The 25,864-nt window shown below is 41.0% G+C and overlaps 1 protein-coding gene and 1 non-coding gene across 2 annotated transcripts in view; both read right to left on the bottom strand.

The window, feature by feature from the left end:
* The window catches only part of KIF24 (kinesin family member 24), a 63,860-nt gene that overhangs the window by 26,138 nt on the left and 11,858 nt on the right, over positions 1–25,864 (bottom strand). Inside the window, exons 3-5 of the mRNA XM_023203323.2 lie at positions 21,937–22,034; positions 14,756–14,971; positions 11,197–11,284 (exon numbers count right to left, since the gene is read on the bottom strand). Of these exons, the coding sequence (XP_023059091.2) occupies positions 11,197–11,284; positions 14,756–14,971; positions 21,937–22,034 (402 nt within the window). The remainder of the gene's footprint in view (positions 1–11,196; positions 11,285–14,755; positions 14,972–21,936; positions 22,035–25,864) is intronic.
* On the bottom strand, positions 7,777–7,968 carry LOC111536865. Its single transcript, XR_002729844.1, has one exon. It is a non-coding gene; the product is annotated as a U2 spliceosomal RNA (small nuclear RNA).

Genomic DNA, 25,864 nt, shown 5'->3' with positions numbered 1-25,864 from the left:
GATATGTCCCAGAAAGTAAAACATAAACAAGATCTGCACTCCCATGTCTGTTGCAGCACTGTTCACAACAGCCAAGATTTGGAAGCAACCTAGTGTCCATCAAGAGATGAATGGATAAAGAAAATGTGGTGCTCGTACACAATGGAGTACCCATTCAGCCATGAAAAAGAATGAGAGCCTGTCATTTGCAACAACATGGACGGAACAGGAGATCATTATGTTGAGTGAAATAAGCCAGGCACAGAAAGACAAACATCACATGTTCTCACTTATGTGTGTGATCTAAAAATCAAAGAAATTGAACTCATGGACATAGATACTAGAAGGATGGTTACCACAGGGGCTAGGAAGGGTAGTGGGGATGCGGGGGTGGTTAATAAGTACACACAATAAAGAAATAATGAATAAGACCTACTATTTGACAACACAACAGGATGATTATAGTCAACAACATTTTATAGGCTGGGCATGGTAGCTCACACCCATAATCCAGCACTTTGGGAGGCTAAGGCAGGTGGATCACTTTAGTGCAGGTGTTTGAGATCAGCCTGGTCTACAGGGTGAAACCCCATCTCTACTAAAAATTAAAAAAATTAGCCAGGGGTGGTGGCACACACCTGTAATCCCAGCTACTCAGAAGGCTGAGGCAGGAGAATTGCTTGAACCCAGGAGGCGGAGGTTGCAGTGAGCTGAGATCACACCATTGCACTCCAGCCTGGGCGACAGAGCAAATAAAGAATAAAAGCCGGGTGTAGTGGGTCACACCTGTAATCCTAGCACTTTGGGAGGCCAAGGCGGGCGGATCACTTGAGGTCAGGAGTTTGAATAAGCCTGGCCAACATGGTGAAACCCCGTCTCTGCTAAAAATACAAAAATTACCCGGGTGTTGTGGTGCATGCCTATAATCCCAGCTACTTGGGAGGCTGAGGCAGTAGAATTGCTTGAACCCAGGAGGTGGAGGTTGCAGTGAGCTGAGATCGCGCCATTGCACTCCAGCCTTGGGGGAAAAAAAAAGAATAATAAAGTTCTATTTCATTTTTTCTCAATCTCTCACCATTTTAATTTATATCATATTGAACATAGTCACAGTTTCCAAATTAGGAATCCAAAAGTAGACAGAGCCAAACTTCAACAATAAGATACAAAATATCTTAACAAGTAGTAGCAGTTGCTTTTTAGAAATTTAATTAACTAAAAATATTTTTTCCATGATCTAAGCAATAGTATGTTTCTAGAGATTATCTGTATGTGAGATGTAAAATCAAAATTCAGAATCATACTTAAATACACCAATTTTGTAAAAAGTTTACTAAAAATTTAAAGAGACAACATGATGAATCCTTCTGTAAAGAGAAGAATCTGCTAATTTATAAAGCTAGATCAGCAACTATATGGATACCACCTTTATGCTAATGAAATCATAGGAGTTACAGTGGTAATCTCTTCTACTGGATATGGCAAGTGCTGAGAAAAAAGCACTGCTAACTAAGCTCAGACGCTGGGTAAGACACTTAAGGCTAGCACTGTGACTGAACCATCCAGTTTAAATGCACCTTCTGGCCCTGGCTTCTCCCTGTCCCTTTCACTTCATGTTTACACAGGCTGGGATGCAACGCTGATGGATCATCAGATTGGTATTGTTCCTTTCTCAAACTTTTTTTTTTCCTCATTAGAAAAGACAAACTTAATGTGGAAAACTCGGAAAATATAGGAAGAGGATAAAGAAGAAAATATATATCTCTCATAATTCCAGTGATTATAAAATTCTGGTGTATTTCCTTTTAGAGTTTTTAGATTTCAGTTTTTTTTGTTTGTTTGTTTTGTTTTTGGTCATTTACAAATCCTATGAAAAGACAGGGGAGGTCTTAAACCTTTACATTTGTAAAAACAATATGTCTGACTAATAAGGAAAGGAACACAGAGAAGTCTTAAATCTTTACATTTGTAAAAGCAATATGTCTGACTAATAAGGAAAGGAACACAGAGAAGCTAAGTGACTTATACAAGGTCACATAGATAGAATATGGTCAGGCCAGGAATAGAAAGCAGATATCTTCTTCTACATGTAAGTAATGATGTTACTAATAATGCTAGTCCAATGAGACCCAGTGAGAACTCAGAGAGGCCTCAAGGCCATACTTCGCAAGGAAATGTGGATATGAACAGGAAATGCAAAGGGTGGCCCTGTGGTTCTTCCTCAAGAGTGTCAAAAAAGATTGGCTTCTGAGACTGTGTTACAGACTTTTGAACTTGGGTTTTCACTGCATCTTGTACACCATAATGTAATGGGTATCTCTTAAGTACATCTCAGAGACCTAACATGTTGAGATGCCCTTTCCTGGTTAAATGTATTTTAGAGAAGGCATGAGGAATTTCTGGTCCTTGGTCCAATTTTTTCCAATAAGAGCCTGCTATAGTCATACATTCCAGAAACTATGTAGCAATGCACCTGAGCTATGAAGAGTAAAAATGAGGCAGTCTGTGAATATCAAAGTCATCACATTTTTGTAAATGACATATACAACTGAAGTATAGCAGTTAAAAATGGTGAAATCTGGAGTCAGGTTGCCAGGGTTCACATGCCAGCTCTACCATGTAGTTTTGTAGACTACTGCAAATCACTTAACTTTTAAGGGTCTCAGTTTCTTATCTACAAAATGGGAATTATGGCCAGGCACAGTGGCTCACACTTGTACTCCCAGCACTCCAGGAGGCTGAGAAGGGCAGATCACCTGAGGTCAGGACTTTGACATCAGCCTTGCCAACACGGTGAAACCCCATCTCTATTAAAAATACAAAAATTGGCTGGGTGCAGTGGCTCACATCTGTAATCCCAGCACTTTGGGAGACTGAGGAGGGTGGATCACCTGAGGTCAGGAGTTCAAGACCAGCCTGGCCAACCTGGTAAAACACCCCCATCTCTACTAAAAATACAAAAATATTAGGTGTGGTGGCATGTGCCTGTAATCCCAGTTACTTGGGAGGCTGAGGCAGGATAATCACTTGAACCCAGGAGGCAGAGGTTGCAGTGAGTTGGTATCACACCACTGCACTCCCACCTGGGCTACAAAGGGAGACTGTCTCAAAAACAAACAAACAAACAAATATTAGCCAGGCATGGTGGCCTGTGCCTGTAATCTCAGCTACTTGGGAGGCTGAGGCAGGAGAATCGCTTCAACTCAGAAGGCGGAGGTTGCAGTGTGCCAAGATCACGCCACTGCACTCCAGCCTGGGCCACAGAGCTAGACTCTGTCTCAAAAATAAAATAAAATATAATATAATAGGAATTACCTAGGTTATTAAGGCTAAAAAAAAGATCATACATAACTAAAGCGCTTAGTGCCACAACTGGCACATGGTAACTTCTCAATAAACATTAATTTTTGAAAAGATACTAAAGGGGCCGGGCACGGTAGCTCATGCCTGTAATCCCAGCACTTAGGGAGGCTGAGGCAGGTGGATCACCTGAGGTCGGGCGTTAGAGACCAACATGGTAAAACCCTGTCTCTACTAAAAATACAAAAATTAGCCAGGTGTGGGTAGTGGGCACCTATAATCCCAGCTACTCAGGAGGCTGAGGCAGGAGAATCCCTTGAACCTGGGAGGCAGAGGTTGCTGTGAGTCAAGATCATGTCACTGCACTCCAGCCTGGACAAGAGAGCAAAATTCCGTCTCAAAAACAAAACAGAAAGAAAAGATACTAAAGAACTAACATCTTTGTTTAAACTTCTAAAACTTAAACTATTTTTTTTCATAAATGTAAAACAATCAGAGTTTCATGGAAAAATATAGTTTTAGTGATCAACATGAAATATCATGGGATCCCCAGTGCAAACCAAAAAAAAAAAAAAAGAAAAAAAAAAAAAACAGGGAAGGAAGCAGATAAGAGAAAGAGAGAATCTATTTGGGGGAAATGCAAGTCTAGGAGGTGAGCAAAATTAATGCAATCACCTTTAAATCTCCTAGGCCCCCTTTTCCTCTCACTGCCTCTTCCTTCTCAAACTCCTTCCCTAACTACACTCTGTTGGGCAAGTTTCTAAATCTAAGTTTTCTAGAGAGAACATATTATGTGAATAGTAAAATGGGAATCTGCTACAATAGGAAGTAATGAAAACTGGGCCTGGTGTGGTGGCTCACACCTGTAATCCCAGCACTTTGGGAGGCTGAGGTAGAGGATCACTTGAGCCCAGAAGTTCAAGACCAATCTGGGCAACATTTACAAAAAACTTTTTAAAAATTAGCCAGGTGTGGTGGTGCACACCTGTGGTCCTAGCTACTCAGAAGGCTGAAGTGGGAGGATCGCTTGAGCCCAGGAGGTTGAGGCTGCAGTGAGTCGTGAATGCACCACTGCACTCCTGCCTAGGTGACAGAGTGAGACTCTATCTCAAAAAAAACAAAACAAAAAACTGTGGCGGTGCTGGGAAACATCATTCAGGGACTTAATAAGAATAATACATGTGGAAAGTTGAGCCAGTATCATACTACAAATTTTATGTATGTTATCTCACTTCCTTCTCCCCATCATCCAACCCAATCATCTATCAATATCTACATGTTTCACGTTCAGACAGGTAAAGGATATACTCAGGGATACATGGCACTGTAACTGACTGCCCACTACAGCCGAGGCAATGATAAAACATGAAACAAGTTTATCAAAATTCCTAGGAATGAATACTTCTGACTATATAAAATGGGTATAGAAATCACTTAAAAAAACAATGAATCTCTAAAACTGAAAAAATTCCCATTGTCTGACAAAATCTCGATTCCAAATCTGGGAAATGTGATGAAGCAGTGAGTCTTCTGTAAAGGCAGGAAGTTCTGGGGCCTGCGTTGGCAAGAAATCAAATACACTTGGAAGGAGAAACTTCCTGGAGGAAGGACAATCCCATGTGAATAATGAAGCTACCAGCTGTGCAGGCAGGCCATGCCTGAATAATCCTGAGGGTGATTTGAGAGGGTAACACTCCAAGATGACACTTGAGGGTGACACTTGAGCAAACACATGGGTGATACCTGAGCGAGTATGAACAGTGACACTTAAGAGTGAAATGTGACACCTGAGTTAGCAAGTGCTGTTGTTTCAAGTCAATAAATGTTTATTTATGAGGATAACTGTGTCAGGTATCCATAAATTATATAAACTTTCCACCTTGATCTCAGCTGGCTTCCTCCTTGTACAACCCCATATGTACTGCAGACTGAGGGTATCAATGGTGATAATATGTTGACTAACAAGGAACTTTTCTGCTTTTCTTAGGAACCATACTTTAGAATAGAACAGTGCCATAAACTCTTCAGGATGGAGGGGTTGACTCAACACCAGACTGCCAGCATTTACGGCCTAAAGGCAATGAAGAGTCTTCTTCCTAGTGTTTGCTTCTTTCCCCTTTAATTGGTCTAATTTTCAGTGACAAAGGAATCCTGAGGACCAGACTCACCTGATACTCCTGGCCAAATGTGGGACTGGCTGGAGGTAGGGGCAAGAGGACCACAGGGAACAGAGTATAAGAAACAATTTCCTTAGGACTCCACAGCAGAGGAAGCTCTGGGAAGAATGGTTACAGCTCCGGGGCAGCCCTTCAGCATGTCCCACACACTTTCGTTCTGTGCCTACCTTTGCAATCACTAGAAAGAGGCTCTTAGGTGACCCTCTAAAACAGACCCACTTGGGCGCTATACTCAGGTTTTGGATCCCAGGACCCAGGAATCTAATAACACAAATGTGAAGTTTCATCCCTTAAGCAAAATTTACCTAAAGTATTTGTCTCAGGAAAAAGAAACTTATAAAAAGATCTACACCAATGATGGGCCACTATGCCACTGCACACACCCAAGTCCCAAGTATTAATTTTGAAAAAGCAACAACAAAATTTTCCACAAACCCTGTTATTTGAAGATTAAACATTCCTTTAAACACCTAATTTTAAGCAAATAATAACAGAAGACATTGTTATCAGTGTATGAATTAATTCAGTCAGTGTCTTTTCTCTTCTCTTTTTTTTTGAGACGGAGTCTGGCTCTGTCGCCCAGGCTGGAGTGCAGTGGCCGGATCTCAGCTCACTGCAAGCTCCGCCTCCCGGGTTTATGCCATTCTGCCTCAGCCTCCTGAGTAGCTGGGACTACAGGCGCCCGCCACCTTGCCTGGCTAGTTTTTTGTATTTTTTAGTAGAGACGGGGTTTCACCGTGTTAGCCAGGATGGTCTCGATCTCCTGACCTCGTCATCCGCCCATCTCGGTCTCCCAAAGTGCTGGGATTACAGGCTTGAGCCACAGCACCCGGCCTTCTTTTTTTTCTTGAGAGGGAGTCTCACTCTGTTGCCGGGGCTGAAGTGCAGTGGCCGGATCTCAGCTCACTGCAAGCTCCGCCTCCCGGGTTTACCCCATTCTCCTGCCTCAGCCTCCCGAGTAGCTGGGATTACAGGCGCCTGCCACCTCGCCCGGCTAGCTTTTTTTGTATTTTTTAGTAGAGACGGGGTTTCACCGTGTTAGCCAGGATGGTCTCGATCTCCTGACCTCGTGATCCGCCCGTCTCGGCCTCCCAAAGTGCCGGGATTACAGGCTTGAGCCACTGCGCCCGGCCTCTTAATTTCTTAAGAAAAACTTATTTCTAATTATACATTATAGGTAGTATAATATAGTGAAAAGGGCTTCAGAGTGAGATCAATCCAAGCTGAAATCTTGCACTGCCAGTTGTTAGCTATGTGATTCTGGGTTATCACTTGATTTTAACCTCAGTATTTTCATCTCTTAGAGAAGTTTACAATATTTACCTTGATTTTGTGATGATCAAATGGGGTAATATTTGCAAAAACCTCTAACAAGTCATTTGGTGGATAGTGCTCACTAAACATTTGCAATTATTATTAGAACACAGTGAAAAGGAAGGCAGGAAAGAACAAGAGTAGAATCAGCTAGAGAGGCTTGAACTTTGGCATTCGTTGGAGGCACTTCTACAATGCTAAACCTGACTGCTTTCCCTGGTCCCTTAAGCTTGAAGACTCAGCCACTTCTCCCTGGAGGAGTGTACCATGAAGCTATACTAAGCTAAGTCTTGTCAAGTGCCCGGTCTATCCTTCTAGTCCTTTCCCTTTTACTCTAGCCAGGCTTGTTGGATGTACTAGAAGAATGACTGCAATGGCTGCATGTTAGAATCACCTGGGGAGTTTTTAAAGTAATACCCATCCTTATACTGCTGGTGGGAGTGTAAAATGGCAAAGTCACTTTGGAAAACAGTGTGGCATTTCCTAAAAATACATGGCCCAGCAATTTCACTCCTAGGTATACACCCAAGAAAATAGAACACATGTATCCACACAAAAAACCTTTGTACATGAATGTTCACAGAAACATTATTCATAATGACCAAAAAGTGGAAATAACCCAAATGTCTATCAACTGACAAATGGATAAATAAAATGAGGTATCCAAACAATGTAATATTATTCAGCCACTAAAAGGAATGAAGTCCTGATACATGCTGTAACATGAATGAACTCTGAAAATAAACTAAGTGAAAGGAGCCAGAGACAAAAGGTTGCATATTGTATAATTCTGTGTATATGATATGGACAGAATTGGCAAATCCACAGAGATAGAAATTAGTGGTTGCCAGGCACTGGGGGCAGGAGAAATAGGGAGTAACTGCTAATGGAGTTTCATTTTGGGGGTGATAAAAGTTTTCTGGAATTAGATAGTGGCAATGGTTGCATAACTTCACGAATATACTTTTAAAAAATCACTGAATTGTATACTTAAAAAAAAATCCCTCAGGGAAGATGCACCATTCCTGGAAGTCTTGCAATACCAAGTCAATGCATGGAGTGGACACAGCAAGCTCCTACTCCATCTCCCTGTTCCAAAAATTCATTTAATAGGTTGTCCTTGAATAGAACATGTTAAACTGCTGAGAAAAGATACTACATTTTCTATTCTGATCCACTGGTCTAAAAAAAAAAAAAGAATACTATGGCCAGATGCGGTGGCTCATGCCTGTAATCCTAGCACTTTGGGAGGTCGAGGTGAGAGGATTGCTTGTGTCCAGCAGATTGAGACCAGCCTGTGCAACATGGCAAAACCCCATTCCTACTAAAAATACCAAAAAAATTAGCTGGGTGTGGTGGCAAACACTTGTAGTCCCAGCTACTCAGGAGACTGAGGTAGGAAGGATCACCTGAGCTCAGGGAGGTTGAGGCTGCAGTGAGCCGAAATCGCGCCACTGCACTCCAGCCTGGGTAATAGGAGTGAGACCCTGTCTCAAAAATAAAAAATAAAAAAAGAATGAATATTATGGTATCTGAATTATATTTCAGTAAGAAAATTATATTAAGAAACCCAGTGGATCATACACTTTTAAAAAGGTGAATGTTATGGTATATGAACTACATTTTAATTTAAAATAATAATAATACCCACACCCGGGCCCCACTCCTGAAGGATTCTGATTTAATTGACCTGAGGAGGACACAAGCAAGCATTAAAAGACATTATGATGAAACTGGGAAAACAAGTCACAGAATGAGACAACATGCTTATCATACAAATAACCAACAAGACTCATCTCCAGAATATACAAATCGGAAGGAAAAGACAGATAACTCAAGATGAGGAAAAGACCCAAACTGGCATTCCCAAAAGAGGAACTCCAAATTACAAGTTAAAAATATGAGAAAATATTCAATTTTATTCTTAATTAGTGAAATGCAAATTAAAACCACAATAAAATATAATTAAACACGTACAGACTGGCAAAAATTCAAAATATCTATCAATTGAAAGTGTTTGCAAGATGAAGAGCAATGGGATTGCTTGTATACTGCTTGTAGGAATATACACCACTCTGGGAAACAGTTGGCAGCATTTAATGTAGCTGAAAATATGAGCCACTGTGCCTGTCATCCCAACACTTTGGGAGGCTGAGGTGAGAGGATTGCTTGAGCCCAGGAGCTTGAGACCAGCCTGGGCAACATGACAGGACCCTGTCTCTACAAAGAATAAAAAAATTAGCCAAGTGTGGTGGCATATGCTTGTGGTCCCAGCTACTTGGAAAGCTGAGGTAGGAGGATTGCTTGAGCCCAGGAGGTCAAGGCTGCAGTGAGCCATGTGTTCACGCCACTGGACTCCAGCCTGGGCTGGACAGAGCAAGACCCTGTCTCCAGAAAAAAAAAAAAAGCGTATCATCTGACCTAATCATTTCACAACTAGGTATATATTCTAGAGAACCCATGTGCTCTGTACAGAAATACATGTATAAGCACACTCACAGGTATAAGCACACTCACAGCTGCAATGTTCCAAATAACTCTAAAATAGAAACAACCCCAGTTATTTATTAACAAGAGAATGGATAAATAAATTGTGGTATATTCCTATGATAAAACACTCTATAGCGAATAAAAATGAAGAAAACTAGAACCAAATGCAAAAACTTAAATGGAACTGAAAAGCATAACATTTAGCAAAAGAAACAAAACACCAAAAAATACACATGCAAAGTTCAAAAACAGATGAAAACTAAGTTAGATGGCTTGGGGATAAATACATAGGTGGTAAAACTATAACAAGTAACAAGAAAGTGATTAGCACAAAAGTCAGGATAATGGGGGATGTTATTGGAAAGTCACACAGGGGGTTTGTAGGGTGCTACAATGTTCTATTTCTTGATCTGAGTAGCTGATTACAAGGGTGTTTGTTTCTTTATACTGGACATACTTAGGTTTTATGCATTTTTCCATATAGTGCTATTTTTCACAATAAAAGAGGTTAAATCATTTTTTAAGTAAGGAAAAAAAGGCTCCAAACAATCTAATGTAAAGCCAGGGTTGAGGAACACTGCATTAAAGGAAGGTTCGCCAGAAATCTATTTGTACTTACATTAATAAATGCCCAGAACAGGAAAAAAAATTAAATATTTTACTGTGGACAGTGGATAGGTCAGTGGGGAACAGGGGAAGTGGGGTATGTATAGTAAGTCAGAGGTGCCTTTACTATCTTCTTACATATTTCTGTAATGTTTAAACTTAATGATAAGTATTACATATTTCTGTAATGTTTCAATTTAATGATAAGTATGACTTATTAAAATAAAAGAGTAACTTAATAAAAGAAGCAGATTGAAAATTTCCTTTGGAAGGACACACAAAAAACTAATAAAATTTGTTGCTCTGGAAAAGGAAATGGAAGTGGGTATTTTCACTTCTGAATTTTGAACTCACGTGATAGCATTACTTATTAAAAATCTTATTCAAAATAAGGGCCAGGTGCAGTGGCTTACGCCTGTAATCCTAGCACTTTAAGAGGCCAAGGTGAGAGGACTGCTTGAGGTCAGGAGTTCGAGACCACCCTGGGTGACATAGCAAGACACCATCTCTACAAAAAATTAGCCAGGTCTGGTGGCATGTGCCTGCAGTTCCAGCTACTTGGGAGGCTGAAGTGGGAGGCTGCAGTGAGCTATGATCACATCTCTACACTCCAGCCTGGGCAACAGAGCAAGACCCTGTTGCTAAAAAAAAAAAAAAAAAAGTAAAAATAATTTAAAGTACAAATATTTGTCCCCAGCAGCTTTTCCCAGAGCCCACTGCCATAGAGAAACACACGAGCAGCATTTGAAACTGGCCCAATAAGGCTGGGAGTGGTGGCTCACGGCTGTAATCCCAGCACTTTGGGAGGTCGAGGCAGGTGGATCACCTGAGGTCAGGAGTTCGAGACCAGCCTGGCCAACATGGTGAAACCCTGTCTCTACTAAAAATACAAAAATTAGCCAGGTGTGGTGGTGGGTGCCTGTAATCTCAGCTTCTCGGGAGGCTGAGGCAGGAGAATTGCTTGAACCCACAAGGCAGAGGTTGCAGTGAGCCGAGATTGTGCCATTGCACTCCAGGTTAGGTGACAGAGTGTGACTCCATCTCAAAAAAAAAAAAAAAGAAAGAAAAAAACTGGCCCAGTAGTATCCTTCCAGTGAATTAGGTTCTCCCACATGCCCTACCTCCCACTAACCATGGCATTGTGACATCAACCCTATAGAGAAACAAACTATCCTTTCAGAAAAGGATTCACATTTTACAGATGTGAAGTGGTGTGCTTGTCATTGCCTTTCGCCTAAATATAAGTCCACTGTACTTGCTTAGTAGCAAAATGAATTTGTCCCCTGTATTTACACTGTTGTGGTGGGGTAATAAAGAAGGAAGAATTAATTACCTCTAAGAGGAGCTCCACACTGTCCACCTGAAGCTCTTGCAGTCCCACTATTTGCACCATGTGCTTGCTATCTTCTCTTGCAAAGAGCCTGCAGATACAAGAATGTGGTTGGTATGATGGTGCTACTAAAACAGACTTTGTTCTTGCCCCCCCAGAAACCATTCCACTATTCCACTATTAAGTAGCAGTTTTCTGTTTGAGTGGGATGGATGCTTATCCTCCTCCCAACCCCACCTTCCTGACCTCAGCCGGATTCAGGGGTGGTTGTTGATTGTTGTAAAATAAATCAACACCTCTGGCTACAATTAAAAGAATGAGCACATAATCTAAACTATGCTAATCCGTGGAAGATGTACGCCTGGCTACACTGTGATTTGTTCAGAGGTGGATATGGGATCTCTGCTGGTCCAATCAAAATAAAGTCCTGGTCTCTAGTTGTTAGATGCCTGGTAAAGTGATGCTCTCCCTTTGTCCCTGGATGTGAAAGCATATGGCCCTGTGGCCCTGGGAGCAGTGAAAGCCATTTTGTATCTACAAAGAGAGTTGGTTTCAGGATGAAACTAATAACACAGAAGACAGAATGAAGAGATGAAAATAAACTGGGTCTTTATTGCATCCCTGAGCTGATGGAGTAAACCAATGCTGAAGCTTGACTGTCCTCTAAGCTTTCCAGTTATTTGAGCCAATGACTTCCCTAAATGCTTAAGCTAGTATACATGGGGTTTTCTTTTATTTGCAATGTAAAGAGTCCTGATACACCTTATAAAGGAGCAAGGAAGAGCTGGGCTGCATCTGAATGCCTTAGGCCTGTGTTTAAGGTAATAAATGGTTATGGTCTACCATCATCATTAAACCAGATCTACTGAGAGGCATGTGTTGAATCTATCAAAGACTCCAAAATTATTTTCCCCCTTAACAAGATACTGATTAGGGTTAAGAACGGAATTCCACTTCATAATTTAAAATACAAGAATGTTTTTCTCAAAAATAATTTTTTTCTCAGTCTATGCTTCATCCCAATTTTCCAGATCTCTACAGAAGGATTGGAGGGAAACAGCCTCACCAATGCCCATGATCTCTCTGAAAACAAATCTATTAAAACAGTCAGCCTTCTGGAGTAAAAGAATCTAGCTATTGGGTGCAGTGGTGCATGTCTGTAGTCCCAGCTATTCAGGAGGCTGAGGCAGGAGGATTGCCTGAGCTCAGGAGTTTGAGGCTGTAGTACGCTATGACTGCGCCTGTGAATAGTCACTATGTTACAGCCTGCGTAATGTAGCAAGAGCCCATCTCTGTTTAAAAAAAAAAAAAAAGGAAGATCTAACTTTTAGAGCCCAGATGTCATTCCTGAACATATTTCCCAGGCCTTAATCTCTGAGCCCATTCCAGAAAGATTCCTCAGGGACAGCCTAAAACGTACTTCAGTTTTTATGCAAGGGTATAAAAACAATTTATCCTCTACTTCTAGGAATTAATTTTAAGATCCTCAAGCTTTGTTTTCCAGTTTAAGAGGCAGGCTGAACACACGTACTTTTGTCTACCCTTGTCAAAGCCCCACTATTATAGAAAATAAATCTTATTTAAAAATTGGTCAGGTACAGTGGCTGAAACCTATAATCCCAACACTTTGGGAGGCCTAGAGAGGAGGATTGTTTGAGCCCAGGAGTTTGGGAACAGCCTGGGTAAGTAACATAGGGAGACCCTGTGTCTACAAAAAATAAAAATTAGCAGGGCACGGTAGCATGTACCTGTAGTCCCAGTTATCTGGGAGGCTGAGATGGGAGGATCACTTCAGCCCAGGAGGATGAGGCTGCAGTGAGCTGTGGTGGCGCCACTGTACTCCAGCCTGGGCAACAGAGCAATACCTTGCCTCAGAAAAAGAAAGAAAAAAAAAAAATCAATAGGATAAAGCATAACAGCATAAACAGGAAAGGGTGCCATCAATGGACCAGAACATTTCAGAAACCCCAGAAAGGTAGGAAATAGATTATATTAGCCAATTAAATGGATATATATATATGAACCCCACAGACCATGACACTTGTAGAGTAAGCATGGGTCTTCCCTAGTGAGCCTCAGAGAAGCATCAAACCTAGGAGTTAATATATGCCTACCCCCTGCTACAACTGAAGAATGCAAATATACAGGGCAATAAAATAATCTGGGCAATTCATTAAAGAAATGCATTCAAAAAGAGCTGGATATCCTAACCTCCCTTCACCCAAACAAACAACACACACACACACACACGCGCGCACACACACACACACACGCACACAAACACAGCACAATGGCTTTTATTCTATGGCAACTGTTCTTTAAGGAAGTGGGCATTCTGACTGGAAAGGGCTCCTAATGAGGGCACTGGAGCTTGATGGAGAAGCTATGATTAAGCTAATTCGAGACATCAACACCAAGAAAGTAAAAAAGAAAGGCAGCTCTTCTCAAGCATCCCCAGAGTAGCACCCTCTTTTATTTCGCAGTTGTTTTGTCAGGACTGAACTCTGAACACCTATACAATCTCAAGTGGCATATCTGAAGGTCCCCTTTTCACTGGAATAGTCTATAGGAGAGACGCTGCCTAAGCCTACTTGCCAGCTTCTCCAGTTATGCTACTCAGTACCCTAGTGACCCTCTACAATGGGGGCCTGCCCTATCATGGTCTCCCTATTGAACTGGAACTGCTCCCCTACTCCCCATTCCACTGCTTGCTTGGAGCACACAAAACTTGTGCATCCTTTTGGACAGCTCCATAGAGGCTTAGATACCTTTGTTGCGGGGCTAGTTCTCAAGCTGATTAGGTTTCCCTAGCCTTCCAGCAGGCTCAGCCTCAATTCACTCCTCCAATGTCTCAAATCTGGTTAATTCTGTTATGACAACCTTTAATCCTTCCACCTCCCCCACTCCCTCTAACCTCCCTATTCTCCCATTTCCTCCACTACTTGTTTTGTCTCCTACTCAGTTTAAGTCATCTGTTTCAATCTAAACAAAACTTCAAGCCAGAAAAATATAAGAGGTGTTTAAAAAGTAGAGTTACTAAATACATTTCTAAATTACTATATTATGTTTCGAGGGCAATAGTTCAAGCCTAATAAGGGTTAAAACTCTAATGAGAAGATTTTCTTTTCTTACTGATTTCAGAAAACTATCATTGTGTTTACCCTAAGATTATTTAGAGGAAAAACAAGAGAAAGTGGGAAACATTATTTATAGTTTTTCCAGTATAATAATAGGTCAAAAGAACAGGAAGGGGTTTAAGTACATGTTGATTTCCTGACTTCCTGAAATTATGGCCTTCTTCATAGACCAAAATAAAAAGGAAAGTCTTTTGATAGACATTAGAATATTGAACGCTTTAAACATATTAATGAAAAGCTAATTTATATTTTCCTATAGCTGAATTGACAGCTAGAAAATATGTATCTGATGCAGGAGGCTCATTTCACAAAAGGGCACTAAGGTACCAAAGCATCTCATTAAAGCCCATGATTCAGTGATTCTCTAGGACTCTGGCTTAAAACAATGATTAACAGATTTATCTCCTCCCACTCATATTCAGTACCTTTTTCTTCTATTTAGGAGGTCATAAAGCTGTCCGCAGTAAATTTCATAGAAGCTGATCCACACACAGAGGTGCTTTCTTGGCTGGGACACTTGTAGTTGCCTGAAGATATCTTTGGCAGCTAGAGCATACAATCCTGGGTTCTCATGAGTTCCTATCATGGTGTAGGTCTTTCCAGCACCTGTCTGTCCATAAGCAAAGCAAGTGGCATTGCCTCTGGGGAAAGGATAATTTGCATTACTTATGCATATTAAGAGAAGTATTAGTTACCCATAGATTTTTAATTACAAAGGTCAAATGCAAACATAGAATCCTAGAGAAAATTCAGCTATAAACACATAAACCTTTAAGGAGAAGAGGACTTTACATTATAAAAACACAGGAAGAGGAAAAAAAATTCTCAAACCAGTACACAAATCTTCCTTTTTTTTTTTTTTTGAAATGGAGTCTCACTGTCACCCAGGGTGGAGTGCAGTGGTGTGATCTTGGCTCACTGCAACCTCTGTTTCCCGGATTCAAGTGATTCTCCTGCCTCAGCCTCCTGAGTAGCTGGAACTACAGGTGCACGCCACCACACCGGGCTAATTTTTGTATTTTTACTAGAGATGGGGTTTTACCATGTTGGCCAAGCTGGTCTCGAACTCCTCACCTCAAATGATCCGCCCACCTCAGCCACTCAAAGTGCTGGGATTACAGATGTGAGCCACCATGCCCAGCCTGAGCTTTCTTATAGTAATTTTCTTACAGAACCAGTAAGAGAAACAACTCTAGAAGATAAAGAAACAAGAGCTTTAAAGAAACCACTTAGCCAATAAGCATTTACTGAGTTCCTACCCCATGCTAGGTGCTTTAGAGGATCCTAGAGATAATCTATTCTTAATCTGGAAAGTTAAATTTAGTGAAAGAATAGAGAATTAAATATGAGAAATAATAGGAGATTATGTGATAAGCAGGATGGTAGTGACTACTCATAATTAAGTAAGTGTAGATAAAGGCGAAATCGACGTAAGCAAAGTATTTGAGGAAGGACTCACAAGAGTAACAATTGGACTGGGCCTTGAAGGCAGAAGCTGAAAAGCAGAGAGCTTCCACTGTGGAACAGGAATAGTGTGAGCAGAGGCCACAGTAGTAAAGATGGCAGCAGGCACACCAAATCTTGAGGGGAAAAAAAAAAGCCTGGGCTCTGGTTTCTGCCGTACCATTAACTAACCATATGAACTTAGGCAAGTCCCCTCACTTTCCTCTGTGCCTCAGTTTTCACTTTTGTTTTTTTGTTTTTTTTTTTTTTTGAGACGGAGTCTCGCTCTGTCGCCCAGGCTGGAGTGCAGTGGCCGGATTTCGGCTCACTGCAAGCTCCGCCTCCCGGGTTTATGCCATTCTCCTGCCTCAGCCTCCCGAATAGTTGGGACTACAGGCGCCCGCCACCTCGCCCGGCTAGTTTTTTTTGTATTTTTTAGTAGAGACGGGGTTTCACCGTGTTAGCCAGGATGGTCTCGATCTGCTGACCTCGTGATCCGCCCGTCTCGGCCTCCCAAAGTGCTGGGATTACAGGCTTGAGCCACCACGGCCGGCCTCAGTTTTCACTTTTATCAGTAGATTAGTTTCTAAGTATTAGTAGATTGGTTTCTAAGATCCCTTCCAGTCTTGATGTCCTATGATCCTAAGTGAGAATCACTGCTCTTGTATGTGGGTACATGTGTGCGTACACACCCTTTATGAGTGTGAAGAATTGCAGAATAAGAGGTGGAGAATGGAGTTGGGAGACCAGCCCTGTCAATCACAGTATGTTTTAGGAGGAGTTGGAGACCAAGATTATCTGAGTATTGTGGGATTCACCTACGTAGTGCTAAGTAGAGAATGAACATAATCTTAGAGCTGTTGCAGACTCTTAAACATGAATCTCATGGATTACTGATAAAAATAGCTGCTTGCAGCAAGAAAAAAGTCTATGCATTGTGACAGGAAAATAAATCTTAGGACCCCGAACTCACTAAGCCAAACAGAAAAGTCAAGCTGGGAACTGGGTCCCGCAAACCTGCCTCCCATTTGGTTCCTAAATAAGATCGCTACAAAGATAAAAAGCTACCTATCTCCCTCACATTTTGCCCATAGGGAATTCTTTGAGGGCTCATGACCTTTACCCTAAAACAGCTGTGTTGAATTTCACCCTGGCAATGTCAATTGACAGCTTATTTTCACAGGTGGAGGACATAGGACAGAGCTCAAAGTCATACCTCTGCTCACCCGAAATAAATGTATATTTGATTGCTTCCTCTGCCCTATTGTTGTCTATATTATCTTATGTAAAATGCAGTTCACTGAGACAGGTGGAAGCATGAAGGACTATTTTCTCCAATCCCTAATATGAAAATTGAGTATTCAGTGAAAGACTGGGCACATCCTTGAAAGGATGTAACTGTTTTGTCTTTTTATCTACTGAAACATTTAAAACATATTTCTCTTCCTCCAATATCCACCCTTTCCCCTGTAATTTTTTTTCCTTTTCCTTTTATTATTTCTTCCCCTTTTATTTGCTCTCAGATCTTACCCTTTAAAAAATGAAGCCCTCAAAATCGTCTTTGGAGAAAGGTATAGACCTGTCTGCTGGGCACACATTCTTAACTTTGGCAAATAAATCTACAATGATTGAGACTTTCCTAGGTTATTTTCTTTGATTTACAGCATGGACAGGGATGGGGGAGGCTGCAGGTGGGCAGAGAGATGAGTACACAAAAAAGGATTTGAAGCGAGGTATAAAACAAAGAAAGAGTAAAATGACAAAAGCAAGGAAACCATGGAAATGTGAGAATCAAGACATAAGAGTTAATTAGATGAAAGTTGCTTGGAGCAGAGACCAGCTACTCTTTGCCTTTTGAACCCTGGCTCCCAGCAGTGTGGGTACTATAAATACACTGGCAGAGGTGGAGTTAGGAAATGAATTACAGGAAAAAAATTTGAACACATTGAAGAAGATCCAGCAGAGTAAGAGGAAAGAATAACATCTACTTACTTTCCGAACAGTTTAGGGATGAGCTTTTTCAAAAAGCAACAATACAGGAGTGAAAAACTTTATTATACTTTAAAGAATGGATACACTTAAATTGCAACTCTTGTTATTACTAAAGTCTTAACATTCAAATTCTAACTTATTTTAGAAACTTACTCCTCAAAAAGCATTCCCTAGATTTGGTGCCCTTACTAAGAAATTAAACCTAAGAGATATTTCACATTTTTAGCCTGCTAATAAAATTTAAAACATTAAATAGCTTTTACAAAACAACAAAACACACAAAAAAATGGGCAAATGAAGATATCCAAATGGTCAGTAAGGACATGAAAAGGGCCAGGCACGGTGGATCACACCTGCAATCCCAGCACTTTGGGAGGCTGAGGCAGGTGGATCACTTGAGGCCAGGAGTTCGAGATCAGCCTGGTCAACATGGCAAGACCCCATCTCTATTAAAAATACAAAAATTAGCCAGGTGTGGTAGCACATGCCTACAATCTCAGCTTCTAGGGTGGCTGAAGCACGAGAACCGCTTGAGCCCGGGAGGAGGAAGTTGCAGTGAGCTGAGATCGTACCACCGCACTCCAGCCTGAGCGTGAGACTCTATCTCAAAAAAAAAAAAAACCGAAAAAACAAAACAAAACAAAAAAAAAAAAACAAGGCCGGGCGCGGTGGCTCATGCCTGCAATCCCAGCACTTTGGAAGGTCAAGGTGGGCGGATCACAAGGTCAGGAGATCGAGACCATCCTGGCTAACATGGTGAAACCCCGTCTCTACTGAAAAATAGAAAAAATTAGCCGGGCGTGGTGGCAGTCGCCTGTAGTCCCAGCCACTCTGGAGGCTGAGACAGGAGAATGGTGTGAACCTGGGAGGCGGAACTTAGAGTGAGCCGAGATCGCCCCACTGTACTCCAGCCTGGGCAAAAGAGCGAGACTCTGTCTCAAAAAAAAAAATCATGAAAAGAAGCTCAGTATAGTATCATTAGGCATTGGAGAAATTCAAATTAAACCTATAATGAAATGATTTAATACCCATTAGATTGGCTAAAGTAACAAAGCCTGACAATATCAGATATTGCAGAACTGCAATTCTCATGTTACTGTTGGGAGTATAAAATGATACAACACTTTGAAATGTTGTTTGACATTCTCCCTTTTCTCCCCTTCTTTGAAACAGGGTCTTGCTCTGTTGCCCAGGTTGGAGTGTAGTGATCACAGATTATTGCAGCCTTGATCCTTTGGGCTCAAACAACAAGCTCCCAAGTAGCTGGGACTACAGGCATGTGCCACCACACTCAGCTAATTTTTAAATTTTTTTTTAGAGGTAGGATCTCACTATGTTGCCCAGGCTGGTCTTGAACTCCTGGCTCAAGTGATTCTCCCGCCTCGGCCTCCCAAAGTGTGAAATTACAAGCATGAACCACTGAGCCCGACTGACACTTTCTTTTTTTTTTTGAGACAGAGTCTCGCTCCGCCTCCCAGGTTCACACCATTCTCCTGCCTCAGCCTCCCAAGTAGCTGGGACCACAGGCGCCTGCCACCACGCCTGGCTAATTTTTTGTATTTTAGTAGAGATAGGGTTTCACCATGTTGGCCAGCATGGTTTCAATCTCCTGACCTCGTGATCTGCCTGCCTCGGCCTCTCAAAGTGCTGGGATTACAGGCCTGTGAGCCACCGTGCCCAGCCAGACACTTTCTTATAAATATAAACCTATCCTACGAGCCAGCAATTCCATTTCTAGGTTTTTACCCAAAGCAAATGAAAACATGCTCATAAAAAAAATTGTATAAGAATGTTCTGGCCAACATGGAGAAACCCCATCTCTACTAAAAAATAAAAAATTAGCCAGGCATGGGATTAAAATCCCAGCTACTAGGGAGGCTGAGGCAGGAGAATCACTTGAACCCGGGAGGCAGAGGTTGTGGTGAGCTGAGATTGCACCATTGCACTCCAGCCTGGGCAACAAGAGTGAAACTGCATCTCAAAAAAAAAAATGTTCATACTTTATTCATAAAGTCCAAAGCTGGAAACAATGCAAATGTCTGTCGACAGGAGAATGGACAAAACAAAGTGTGATAATTTCATAGAAGGGAATATTACTCATCAATGAAAACCACAGATACATGTAACAACATGTACTAATATAAAACACTATTATGCTAAGCAAACATTATGCTAAGCATATAAGCATAATGATTCTATCTCTATGATATTGTAGAACAGATAAAACTAATCTATACCGACAGAAAGTAAGTCAGTGGTTACTTAAGACCTGGGGGTGAGGGTGGAGGATTAACTAAATAGGGACACAAGAGAACTTTCTGGGGTGATGAAAATGTTTCATGTCTTGTTACAGATATTTGTTACTCACATATATAAAACTATCAAAACTTATCGAATCTGAATACTTAACATCTGTACATCTTATTGTATGTAAATTATCCCTCAATTTTTAAAAAGTTATTTGAAAAAAACAGTCAAAATTATCTGGAATCAGCAACACTAGCAGGCTACTTGGCATTTTCTATCATACATGCCTACAATTTTAATAGATAGGTAGGTAGACAGATAGGTAGGTAGATTAGATAGGTAGGTAGATAGATAGGTAGGTGGATTAGATAGATAGGATGGATGGATGGATAGACAGACAGACTGACAGAGAGAGACAGGGTCTTGCTCCCAGGCTGGAGTGCAGTGGCATGATCACTGCTCCTGCAGCCTTGACCTCCTGGGCTCAAGCAATCCTCCCACCTCAGCCTCCCAAGCAGCTGGGACCCCAGGTGCACATCACCATGCCTGGCTTATTTTAAAAATTAGCCAGGAATGGTGGCTCACACCTATAATCCTAGCACTTTGGGAGACTGAAGCAGGAGGATTGCTTGAGCCCAGAAATTCAAGACTAGTCTGGGTAACAAGGCAAAATCCCACCTCTAAAAAAATACAAAAATATTAGCTGGGAGTGGTGGCAGGAACATGCAGTCCCAGCTACTCGTGAGGCTGAGGTGGGAGGATTGCTTGAACCCGAGAGGCAGAGGTTGCAGTGAGCTGAGATTGCACCACTGCACTTTGGCCTAGGTGACAGAATGAGACTCTGTCTCAAAAAGATAAATAAAAATAAAATAAAATAAAATAAAATAAAAATTTTTTGGTGTGTGTGGAGACAGGGTCTCCTTATGTTGCCCAGCCTGGTCTCAAACTCTTGGGCTCAAGCTATCCTCCTGTCTTGACCTCCCAAAGTGCTTGGATTACAGGTGCAAGCCACCATGCCTGGCCCATGCCTATATTTTAAATACTTATGCAACAGAGGCCCTTACTATAATTCCTGTCCCATTCAATGTTTACTAAGTGTGAATAATAATTTAAAATTACATCTATAAGGCTGGGAGCAGTGGCTCACACCTGTAATTCTAGCACTGTGGGAGGCCGAGGCGGGCGGATCATGAGGTCAGGAGATCGAGACCATCCTGGCTAACATGTTGAAACCCCGTCACCACTAAAAATACAAAAAATTAGCCCGGCATGGTGGGGGTCGCCTGTAGTCTCAGCTACTCGGGAGGCTGAGGCAGGAGAATGGCATGAACCCGGGAGGCGGAGCTTGTAGTAAGCCAAGATGGCGCCACTGCACTCCAGCCTGGGCGACAGAGCGAGACTCCGTCTCAAAAACAACAACAACAATAATAATAATAATAATAATAATAATAATAATAATACATCTATGAAAAGCTGATAAGTGATATTCACTTATTTATCTGATTCCAAAGAAAAAATTAAGTAAACTATAGCTAGAATACATAATTCCTATCATCAAAGTTCAGACTAACTCCAACCACTTGAACCTTTTTCTTCTGAGGACTTTGATGGGACTACATTGTTAACAGTTTATAGTTTTCTTTTTTTTTAACATCCTTTCACTATCTATCACAATATATTTTTCCACTAGACATAGAGAAATAATATCATCAGGGTAAAAGGAAATTTTACTGCAAATTTCTAAATCCTTGGTAAATCCCATAGAGATACTGCATGTTTTCAGAAGAATCTAAATTCACTAGCTCAACACACAAATTCATGTTTAAGTCAAAAGCACTGAAAAGCATGTGATATTTATAAAGAAATATGACCTAACAGAAAATAGAAAATAAAAAGCAAGAAAAGCAAATAATCATTATCGTACCCATTGAAAATATGCTGAATAAGTGGGTGAGTAGTCTTCATGTATACATCCCGATTGGTGCACGCTTCACCAAAGACTTCATCAAAATAAAAAACATGCTGAAAAATAAATTTGATTTTATAGAAAAAGATACATTCTGGATTTTCTTAATCACTATTCTAGTTAACAGATGATAAATGCCAAAATATGTCTTTAAATAATAGTAACTGACCATATCAAACTTATATATAAATAAACAATCACTGTTAAATGACAGGGCCTCCTCTTGAGATCTCTGTAGACATGTTCTTACAAGGTAAAAACTAAGGCACACAATTTTTGTTTTCTCTTAAGAGAAGTAAATTGATAAACACAATAGTGAGCCAATCCTCCTTAGGTCTAGGAGAGAAAGTGAATTCTATGGGGATTATCTTCGTATTCCAACTAGGGCTAGTATATTTAGAATTTTGGAGGAATTTGTGGCTGGACATGGTGGCTCACGCCTGTAATCCCAGCATTTTGGGAGGCCGAGGCCGGCAGATCATGAGGTCAGGAGATTGAGACCATCCTGGCTAACACGGTGAAACCCTGTCTCTACTAAAAATACAAAAAAATTAGCCAGGCATGGTGGCGGGCGCCTGTATTCCAGCTACTCGGGAGGCTGAGGCAGGAGAATGGCGTTAACCCGGGAGGCGGAGCTTGCAGTGAGCCGAGATTGCACCACTGCACTCCAGCCTGGGCGACAGAGCGAGACTTCATTTTTTAAAAAAAAGAATTTTGGAGGAATTCTAGGGGAAGATCTCAATTCTGTAGGTTACACAGCTTAACTTTTAATTCCATAAATATTTATTGCTCAGCTGGTAGCACAAACATTGCAGTAGGCACTTGAAGGGGCCCAAGGAAACAGACATTACCCTAGCATTTCCCTATCTTATCTCCTAAAAATCTTAATCTACACAAGTATGCAAATGACTAGAAGACAGAAGAATCTTAAAGTACGTGTGGACTTCAAAGGAAAACATATTCTCTCTGATTATGAAAAAGACTATACTGAGAATGCACCATGGGGGAAGAGGAGGAGTTTGAAAGGGAGTGATGGAAGGAGGGAAGGTATTCCAGGCACAGGGGAAGTATGAACAGTCAAAGCAGAAAAGCACAAAGAATTAACTGTTTAATTAATTAATGTTCAGGGAATAGCAAGGATTCAATGTGATTGAAATATAGTATCACAGAAAGCAGAAAAGTGAAACAGAGGCTGGGCACAGTGGCTCCACGCCTATAATCTCAGCACTTCAGGAGGCCAAGGCAGGTGGATCACCTGAGGTCAGGAGTTTGAGACCAGCCTGGCCAACATGGTGAAACCCATCTCTACTTAAAACACAAAAAAATTAGCCAGGCGTGGTGGTGGGCGCCTGTAATCCCAGCTACTTGGGAGGCTGAGGCAGGAGAATCGCTGGAACCCAGGAGGCAGAGGTTGCAGTGAGTTGAGATCGCACCATTGCACTCCAGCCTGGGCAATAAGAGCAAAACTCCATCTCAAAAAAAAAAAGAGAGAGAATACTAGAATAATGAATTAGGACTGTGTTGTAGGGATCTTGGGACACCACTCTTAACTAGGGGGCAGAATGCTCATATTTAATTCAGTAAATAGTGGGGAAACAAGGAAAAACTACAGGCAGGAAGGACGATCTCAGTCTTTACTGGAAAATTTATCTGGCTTTGCACTATGAATGGTTTGAGAACAGAGACACTAGTAATTCAGTGGTGAGGTAAAAAGGGTTCTAAATTAGATGATAACCAAGGAAATAAAGAGATGGATAGAGAAGAAATTTGATAACTGACTAGAGGTAGGGACCTGGGGAGAGAAAGGGGTCCAAGACAACTTCCAAATGAAAAATCACAGTAATTTGGAAAAAGAGAGATAAAATACCCCATTACATAGGGTCTGAAAAGCTTTAATTCAGTAGCTGTAATTATTTCCATAATTTAGAGGCTTACCATGTTGGTAGGTACAACTACATATATATATATATATATGTATGAATATACATATGAATATATATTCTTATATCATGTTGGTAGCTTGTATATATTGTGTATATATACATACATATATAATATATATACATATATATTCTTATATACATATAGCCCAACTATACATATATAATAATAATATATATTTTGTTTATTTATTTATTTTTTTGAGATGGAGTCTCGCTCTGTTGCCCAGGCTGGTGCAGGCATGATCTTGGCTCACTGCAACCTCTGTCTCTCAGGTTTAAGCCGCTCTCCTGCCTCAGCCTCCCAAGTAGCTGGGACTACAGGCGTATACCACCATGCCCAGCTAATTTTTGTATTGTTAGTAGAGACGGGGTCTCACCATGTTGGCCAGGTTGGTCTCGAACTCCTGACCTCAAGTGCCACCTCAGCCTCCCAAAGTGCTGGGATTACAGGTGTGAGCCACCATGCTAGCTGATATATATTCTAATATATTATTTGCACCACTGCATTCCAGCCTGGGCCACAGATGAGACGCTGTCCCAAAAAATAAAAAAATTTTTAAAAAAGTAACATGCTAATCCCAGCACTTTGGGAGGCCGAGACGGGCAGATCACGAGGTCAGGAGATCGAGACCATCCTGGCTAACACGGTGAAACCCCGTCTCTACTAAAAAAATACAAAAAACTAGCCGGGCGAGGTAGCGGGCGCCTGTAGTCCCAGCTACTCAGGAGGCTGAGGCAGGAGAATAGCGTAAACCCGGGAGGCGGAGCTTGCAGTGAGCTGAGATCCGGCCACTACACTCCAGCCTGGGCGACAGAGCAAGACTCCGCCTCAAAAAAAAAAAAAAAAAAAAGTAACATGTGTTTATAGAATAGCTCTGGAAAGATACACTTAGAATAGATAACCCCAATTTCCTTCATGGAATAAACAGGATTGGAGGGACACTTGCATTTTACACTTTTGTACCTTTTGATTTCGAAATAGGTGAATCTATCCTATTCAGACATTTTTACTTTTTCATATAAAAGTAACACGGAATAATATATATTCTTTTACATATATATAGCTGGGCTACCAAGATGGTATGTGTGTGTATACATATACATACACATACACATACATATATACATACAAACATATATATACACACATATATACATATATATAGTTGATCTAATATATAAGAATATATATTTAAGAAATCCTGATAATTTCAAGCCTGAGTATAGCATAATGACAGTCCATACACCACGAATGACAAATAAGGCCTTATCTTCTTTTTGGGCCAGCTCTAAATATCTAGTCAAAAAAAAAACTGTATGGACAGATCCAGAAAACTGGACTTGGGCCAATTTACTGTGGGTCACTCTATCCCAAGTTTGTTTCTGTTGTATGTACCATAAAATTACATTAGAATGGAAATTTGTTAGATTGTCTAAGAAGAAATTGGGAACACAAATCTAAATCTACAAGTTACAAAAAAAGTTACAAAGTAAGAAAATAATGAATCTGAAGAATAAAAAAGATGTGTCAACTTTAGTGCTTTGAAAAATGTGGTAAGATTTTAAGAACACTAAAATATTAATAACTACTGAAGTTGGGTGATAGGTACATAGAGAGGTCATTAAACTTTTGATTAAGCTTAAAAAGGTCAATAATAAACATATTTTTTAAATCTGGTGTTTTTGTTTTGTTTTGTTTTGGTTTTTTTTGAGATGGAGTCTCACTTTGCTGCCCAGGTTGGAGTGCAGTGGTACAATTTTGGCTCACTGCAACCTCCCCCTCCCTGATTCAAGCGATTCTCCTGCCTCAGCCTCCTGAGTAGCTGGGATTACAGTGCCCACCACCATGCCCAGCTAATTTTTTTGTATTGTTAGTAGAGACAGGGTTTCACCACGTTGACCAGGCTGGTCTCAGAACTCCTGAAGGTGATCCGCCTGCCTCG

This window comes from Piliocolobus tephrosceles, chromosome 14, assembly GCF_002776525.5.
Source record: "Piliocolobus tephrosceles isolate RC106 chromosome 14, ASM277652v3, whole genome shotgun sequence".
In the NCBI taxonomy this organism is placed as follows: Eukaryota; Metazoa; Chordata; class Mammalia; order Primates; family Cercopithecidae; genus Piliocolobus; species Piliocolobus tephrosceles.
The sequence above is the reverse complement of the archived record's forward strand: the minus strand, read 5'-3'. Positions and strand labels throughout refer to the sequence as shown.